The 8002-nt window shown below is 48.8% G+C and overlaps 1 protein-coding gene across 3 annotated transcripts; it reads left to right on the forward strand.

The window, feature by feature from the left end:
• The first annotated feature begins 89 nt into the window (after window positions 1–89).
• CRYGS (crystallin gamma S) lies at window positions 90–7782 on the forward strand. Of its 3 annotated transcripts, none has more exons than XM_058812471.1 (3): window positions 90–98; window positions 6588–6882; window positions 7520–7782. In XM_058812471.1, exons 1-3 carry the CDS (start codon window positions 90–92, stop codon window positions 7780–7782), a joined length of 567 nt encoding a protein of 188 aa, XP_058668454.1. The 3 variants fall into 3 exon arrangements, with proteins under 3 accessions (XP_058668454.1, XP_058668456.1, XP_058668455.1); XM_058812473.1 differs by having other exon boundaries at window positions 6588–6834; XM_058812472.1 differs by lacking the exon at window positions 90–98 and adding an exon at window positions 1733–1753 and having other exon boundaries at window positions 6588–6830; window positions 7510–7782.
• The last annotated feature ends 220 nt before the right edge of the window (window positions 7783–8002 follow it).

Below are 8002 nucleotides of genomic sequence, written 5' to 3' on the forward strand. Positions count from 1 at the left end.
GGTTTTAACTGTACAGTTGATCTTAGGGGAACACAGCATCTTTTATCTTAATGAAATATGAACCTGTCAGACAGAGAAACTGCTAATTTATGGGGAAAGTGGGTCAAAAAAAGAATGTAAGTCCTGCCAGGCTGAAAGCAAAACTCCTGTAAACTTCAGCCATGCAGCTGAAGGCTGCCCTGGCACAAAGTTTTGAAACCAGCCCTATTCCTGTCTCTCATAATTTTCATAAAGATTATCAGCTTGAATAAGCACCATTCTCATGTGCTGGTGGGATGTGTTTTGGGGAGATGTGCTCATAGCTGAGCACTTAAATAAGCTTGGAAAATAGGCAAAGGCATTGCATGGATGAGTGGAGGCAGCTGCTGGTGGTGCCTTGGGAAGAGCTCTCCAAGCTGAGTGAGGGGAAGGCACAGTGCTCTTGAGTGCACAGCCTCAGAGTTCCTCTGAAGGTCTCCTGGGCAGGCAGGTGAGGTGAGTTTATTATATTTATTCTATTTATTTAAGATGATTTATTATATTTAACCAAACTCTAAAGGAGGGATGTGTGAAGTGACCACAGCTTTGAGCTGTGAACCTGCTGATAGAACCCACCTTGTGCTTGAACTGTGATCTTCAGGAGTTAAAAACTAAATCAGTCCAAGTGGCCTCAGTGAGAGCAACAGCTTTGGGTGATTCAAGGCTCCTAAAATGGGAAGAGGAGCAGCTGCTGATTGTGTGTGCCCCAGGCTCTCCCATCTGCCTGCATTTACAGAGCTGCTGTTGCGAGAGTGCTTGTCCTGACAGATTTGAAAGAGGGGCTGCGTGTTTCGGGCGCTGCTGTGCCAAATTCGTGTCCCTTTGTCTCGCTAAGCCTTTGGGCTGGGGCACTGAATAGCTGCAGAGGTGGTTTTTCATAATGCACTGCCGGGGGGGTGGCTGTGGAAGCCAGTGATCCTCGGCCTGCCTGCTCCCAGGGCCAGAGTGTGGCCGAAGGGAAAACTCCTCTGCTCCAGCCTCAGGGGCTGGGCTGAGAGTTGGGGTTCAATTTGTGACACTTGAAGAGACAACAGAAATCTGGGCGTTGTTTGATGTGTGAAATCACTCACTTTGTGGGGAGTGGGGAGGTGGCCACGCTTCCTTCTTTCCCTCTATGTCAGGAGGTGTTTGGAGCAGTGTGGCTCCAGCTGAGGGTGTCCCAGGAAAATCTGCAGCCTCTTTGATGCACAGATGTCTCCATTGAGAGCTTTCAATGCACAGCTGGTCTTTGCAATCCTCTGGTGTCTGCCCTGAGCACTTGTTTGTCATTCTTTAACTGCATCCTTCACTGCACCAGAACATTCCCTGATGAATACCAGGTGCCCTCCTTACAAATGGGGTGGGTCTCCAAGAGCCAACGAGGATTCCTTCTTGTTTAACAAGCTTGGAAGGGAGGGAGCAGCCAAATGACCACTTGTCCTTGGCAGGGGGCTGCGTGTTTTGAGTGCATTTGGCAGAGTTTTGGTGTTCTGACTCAGCAAATGGTAACAAAGGGAGGATGGCGAAGCCTTCCTTTATTCCATAATCCTGTTTGCTTTTCTGGAAATCGGCTATAGCCTCAGAATCACTGACTCAATTTTTGGATCCTATTCTCATGACAAAGCGGCTGTCTGGTTTAAAACAAGCCCGTTATAAAAAGGGCACCTCGGATCCTGGCTGTTTGTAACAGCTGCTGACGTTCCTCCGGCACAGGGGAGCTTGGCTGGAACGGAAAATGTCCAGAGCTGGAACCAAGGTAGGTTTGTTTGCAGTGTATATTCATGATTTTGGCTGAAAGTGCAGAATTTTGCAGGGATGAATTGTGGAGAAACTTTGGTTTTTTTTGTTCTGCTGACAGCTTTCTCGTTCTGTCATTGTGTGGGCAGGGGGAGATGCTTGAAATCCCTCCTCACGTGGAGGGAAGCTGGAGCTGAGCCCTCTCAAGTATTTTCCCAGATTTTGGCTGGTTCCTCTAGGTGTGGCTCTGCCAGAGGATGGAATCAAGTGCAGTGACTGGTGAGAGGCATTTTGAAATGGTCCTAAATCCACAGGGTCTGATGCCTTGTGAATTGGGGGTGGAGGGGCTGTACCAGCTGGGAATCACTGCACTTCCAGAGTGGGGTGTCATGGAAAGGTCCCTTGGAGAGAGCCTGACTGCCAGCACCAGCAGAGCAGCCACATCTCTTTTCCATGGTGGAGCAGAGGGTGTGCTGGGACAGAAAGGCTCCATGGATGGCCATGGCACAGAAGGGAAGAGTGTTCCCTGAGGGATGATGCACACCGGCCTTGGGATTCGGTGCAATCGGCAGGGATGAACTGAAATCAGAGAAGGAGGTAGGTTGGGAAGCTCAGCTTCAGCTGGAGAGACATCTCAGGTGGGGATGCAGCTCCTCAGGCTTGGGTATAGCTGAACTGAGGTGGCTGATCCCACAGAACTTGTACTGGGTCTGGGACTGGGCAGGGAGAAACAGCTGGGAAAGGAAAGGAAAGGAAAGGAAAGGAAAGGAAAGGAAAGGAAAGGAAAGGAAAGGAAAGGAAAGGAAAGGAAAGGAAAGGAAAGGAAAGGAAAGGAAAGGAAAGGAAAGGAAAGGAAAGGAAAGGAAAGGAAAGGAAAGGAAAGGAAAGGAAAAGGAAAGGAAAGGAAAGGAAAGGAAAGGAAAGGAAAGGAAAGGAAAGGAAAGGAAAGGAAAGGAAAGGAAAGTGGGGACTTGGGCCAGTGTCCCCTATGGAATACTGAACACTAGGAAGCTGTGGGAAGAGCTTTATGTGGGTTTAGCTTTTGGGCTGCTTTCCTTTCAGCCTGTGGAGGCTGTGAGACCCAAGGGGCTTTGGAAGCACAGTGGGTTTGGCACATCTGGCCCCGGCTTTTCCGTGTCCTTCGGCTCTGTGGCTCTCAGGCTGTTGGGCTGGGAAGCCGAGGAGGGTGTGTTGGTGGCTCCTGGATCCTGGGGTGCAACCTTTCTGTACATAAACCTAAAAAAGGTGCTGGGGAACTGCAACTGCTCCGTCCTTGAGTCTCCTCTCAACTTAGAAAGCCTTAAGCCTTTCCCCGGCCGAAAGCCGTGTCCCCTCGGAGTGTGCCACGGGGAATTTGTGGAATATATACTGCTGGGTGGCAGCAAGATGGCCAGAAGGAGTTATCTCCTATTTCTGTATGCTGTCCTCTTTTTTAGCACATTCCAGGGAGAAGAAAAGGGCAAAATAGGGAATTAAAAACCATTTCTCACAGCCTCGGTGAGTGATCGGCCCTGGAAAGGGATGACTCCTGATAGAGGAGTGGATGTTTTTTTATGAGTTGGATACTATTTTATGAGTAAAAATTTTGTATTTTTTATGAGTTTCCTTTTAGCTAAGCTACTGTTGAAAAGCAATATGTGATAACTCAGGTGAGGTGACCAAAGTGAGAGTTTTACATTCCTGCAAGCAAGATCTGCTCTGGCAAATGTGGGATGTGCCTGGTAACCCCTAAAAGGCAAGGTTTGGGCATGGAGAGGTTAACAGGGGAGTGCTGGAGCAGAGCTCCTGCAGGGTTTGGCTGAAGGAAAGCAATTTCCCTGTGAGTGAGAGGGGACAGAAACAAAGCTGCAAATCTGGAATTGGAATCTGTAATTAGTCTATGGGTGAAAACATCAGCCTGAATCCATGCAGGAAAGCTGGGAAGCAGAGGACTGAAAGGAGCTGAGGGTGTGTCTGAAGGGCTGTTCTGGAGAATGGGTGGGGAGGACCCCTTAAATTCTGAAACTGAACCAGGGAGCAGCACTTAGGTTGTAATTAGGAACAGCCATATCCTTAATGTATATATATATACAAGCCTTTGGATTTCTTTGGCTTTGTGCTTTTATAAATACAGGGAAAATTCCCCCTGGAAACATCAGGCTCCAGTTTGGTTGTGTGAGGCTGGGTGGGGAAGGAACATCACTGAATCCCAGAACAGTTTGGGTTGGAAAGGACCTTAAAGCCCATCCAGTTCCACCCCCTTCCATGGGCAGGGACATCTTCCACTATCTCAGGTTGCTGCAAGTTCCATCCAAGCTGGCCTTGAACTCATCCAGGTTCCCTCTGCCCAGAAAGCAGATCCACACTGGGCAGAATTCATCATCATCAACCATATTGGGCAGGAGTGGGACAGGATCAGAGCTTGGGACTGATATTGGAGAGAGGGATCAGCTATCCCAGCAGAGGATAATGCTGAACTGGGAATAAATGAATCACTGCAGAGGCTTTTCCAGGGCTGCTGTGGCTTCCTTGAACACTGGCTTCAAGAAGAGGGTGACTGGCGATGCATGACTGCCAAACCCAGTGAGCAGAGCTTTCGGTGTTGCCTTTGGGTCAGACTGGCAGATTTTTTGGGTGATACCTTTAAGGACAATGATCCAGAAGCAGCATGTGGAAAAGGCAGTGGGCTGTGGCCAGGAAGACCTGGCCAACGTGGTTAACTGCCCAAGAGTGGGAAAATCAGGAGCTGGGCATTTCAGTGCTCTCCTTTCGCAGCCCTCATTCACTGCTGGAAAGGTCAGAGTGATTCCCAGCTCTCCACTGAAGGTGGGGAGAGCTTGCTCAGGATGTTAGGGGACAGGTTGTTTTGTGTGCACCAATTGCTTTGTGATGGCAAATCAGTCCTTGAAATTAAAAGGAAAATAGCATTATCCTAATAAATGTTCAGTAACAGGCCACAAGATCAAGGGCATGAATCCTCTGGCATGACCAGTCTGACTCCCCAGATCACTTGGTCAGGCTGGTGGGGCACGCTGACCAACCAGCTCCAGGAAAACTCCAGCTAATTTAATTTTAAGCACAAAACAAATGATTAAAAATAAAAAGTGAGAGAGTTGTCCTGGATTTGTGTTGAAACACTGACAATTAATGATTTTTGAAGAGCAGGGAGGTTACATTGATACCAGTAGCCAAAGCACTGTAGGGGAAGTACTGCAGGTGGGGATGTGTCTTAATAATCACACTTTGGAAAAAAAACCTGGGAAAAATGGATTGTGGACCACTGCATGTTGGGTGTGGCCAGAAAGATTCTCTCTAGACCATCTGGTGTTGTGAGCAAGCGAGGGGTGTAGTCAAGATAGATGTGATGGTTTGGGAATCCTTTTGGAGAAGAGCAAAGTTTGATGAGTAATTGGCACCTGGGAGGATCTAAAAATGGGGCTGGAGAAAGGACTGGTCACGTCTAGGGCTTGGTAATATTTAAATGAAGGGATTTTTGAGGAAAACTGTCTCCTCTCCAGGGCTGGCTGGGTGGGTGTTGCCTCGGGTGGGAGGAATGGGATTTGCCCATCAGCTCCAAAGATCTTCCAAGCCAGGTTGTGTTCAAGGATAAAGTGCTTTGGGGTCAGCAGCATGGCCATAGAGCAGCTCTTGGGAAAAAAATGTGGGGATGGATTGTGAATTTGTCAGAGGTTTCATTGACTTGCAGCAACCAAAGCAGAATGAGCCAACTGCAAATACAATCCTTAGATATCCATAAAACTGCTCCCCACCACACACATGGAATGCTCCCTTAGTTTCTCCTGGCTTGGGCAAAGCTTGTGTGATGTCCAGGTTTGAGCAGTGAGTTTTGAGAAAGGAAGTTTTGGATTGTTCAAGTGAGAACAAGGACGGGCTAGAAGACATGATCTGGGAGGAAAGAGACTTCTTCACCCCCTTCAGATCAGTTAAGATCTCACTGCAAACACTTGGTAAGTCAGTATAAAGGAAATAATAGAATTGTTAAGGCTGGAAAAGCCCTCTAAAGGCATCAAGTCCAACTGCTAAGCCAGTGCTTCCGGACCCGCCCATGTCCCCAGAAACCTGCTTTGTAAATTCCATTGACTTCTCACAGCTCTCCAGCCATAATTTAGTAACTCCTGATCTAGAGAGGGTGGGAGGGAATTGCTTTGATGGTGTTTTGCTGGAAAAAAGACAAGGACTTCTCTGTGGGAGTGTTGTGTTGGACTGGGAGAGAACAAAGGTCTGAGAAGGGCAGAACACTGTTGGCAGTGGAGGCACTGAGGCCAGACAGGTGAATTAGTCTGTCTGACTGCAGTTGGTCCCGTTCCAAGGCTGGGCTTGATGATTTCTGATATCTTGAGTATTGTATTTGTGGGCTGCCCAAATGAAGGGAGGAATGATGAATCTGACTCCATGTTCTCAGAAGATTATTATTTTATGATGCTATATTATATTGAAGAATACTAAACTAAACTATACTAAAGAATACAGAAAGGATACTTACAGAATGCTAAAAAGATAATAATGAAAACTTGTGACTCCTTCCTGAGTCCTGATACAGCTTGGCTCTGATTGGCCAAAGAGTGAAAACAACTCACAGCAGAATCCAATGGAACAATCACCTGTGGATAAACAATCTCCAAACACATTCCAAAGGGGCAAAACATAGGAGAAGCAAATGAGATAAGAATTGTTTTCCTTTCTCTCTGAGGCTTCGCAGCTTCCCAGGAGAAGAATCCTGGGTGATTTTTCAGAGAATGGGAATGCCACACTCGAGGGCTCTACTTTCAGATATTTCCTGCCGTGGTGTGGCTGGAATATAGAGATGTTCTGGATGAGGAACCTCCCCTCTCTGCCCCCTCTACTCGTTTCAGGTCACCTTCTATGAAGACAAGAACTTCCTGGGCCGTTACTACGAGTGCGACAGCGACTGCCCCGATTTCCACAGCTACCTGAGCCGCTGCAACTCCATCCGTGTGGATGGAGGCACCTGGGTGGCCTACGAGAGGCCCAACTATGCTGGGAACATGTACGTGCTGACCCACGGGGAGTACCCCGACTACCACCACTGGATGGGCCTCAACGACCGCCTGGGCTCCTGCAAGTACATCCAGATTGTAGGTGTCACCCCTCGCCAGGGGATGCTGCCATTTATCCCATCCTGGGAGGGTTTCATGGGGGGCAACGTGGTGTTCATCTTCCTGGGGAGCCACAGAGGGTGGGCTGCAAGGATTTGGTCCCACAGTCCTGCTCTGGGAGTAGCAAGGTGTTTGGTGTGGGGAGAAGGTGAGTGTGTCCCAGTTGGATTGCAGTGGGGAAAGACAGATCTGTGGTGGTCCTCACAGGGGCCCCAGGACGAGGGAAGACATGAGAATCTTGACTCCATGTTTCAGAAGGCTGACTTATTATTTTATGATATATATATTATATTAAAACTTTACTAAAAGAATAGAAGAAAGGATTTCATCAGAAGGCTTGAAAGGAAGGGAATAAAATCTTGACTGACCAGAGAGTCTGATACAGCTGACTGTGATTGGCCATTAATTAAAAATAACCACATGAGACCAATCACAGATCCACCTGCTGCATTCCACAGCAGCAGATAATCATTGTTTACATTTCATTTCTGACACCTCTCAGCTTCTCAGGAGGAAAAATCCTAAGGAAAAGATTTTTCATGGAAGTTGTCTGCAACACCCACCCACCGCAGGGAGGTAGAACTGGATCATCTTTAAATCCCTTCCAACCCAAACTCTATAATTTTCTCTTCCCCCACCCTTTTATTTTTTTTTCCAGCCAAGTGGAGGCCGAGGCCACATCCAGGTGTTTGAGAAGGGAGATTTTGGCGGGCAGATGTTCGAAGCCACTGAAGACTGCCCCTCCATCATGGAGGAGTGGCACATGCGTGAGGTGCACGCCTGCAGGGTGCTGGAGGGCGTCTGGGTGTTCTACGAGCACCCCAACTACCGGGGCCGGCAGTACGTGCTGCCCAAGGGGGAGTACCGCAAGCCCGTGGAGTGGGGCGCGGCCAGCCCCGCTGTCCAGTCCTTCCGCAGCATCTCCGAGTGAGCCAGCCCCGTGCTGGGCTGCTACAGCCCCCAATAAAGCAACTGAGTCGCTCAGCTCCGCCTTGTCCTGCTTATTCTTGGGATTTGGGTGCGACGTGTCCTGCCTTGGGGAGCTGGGATGGAGCAGAGCCTTCCCTGCCTCATTGTCACCCCCTTCCCCATCCCCTGCCCTTCTGATCCCGGGGGAGCCGGGGGGGAGCAGAGCCTTCCCTGCCTCATTG

This window comes from Ammospiza caudacuta, chromosome 11 (genome assembly GCF_027887145.1).
Source record: "Ammospiza caudacuta isolate bAmmCau1 chromosome 11, bAmmCau1.pri, whole genome shotgun sequence".
Classification (NCBI taxonomy): domain Eukaryota; kingdom Metazoa; phylum Chordata; class Aves; order Passeriformes; family Passerellidae; genus Ammospiza; species Ammospiza caudacuta.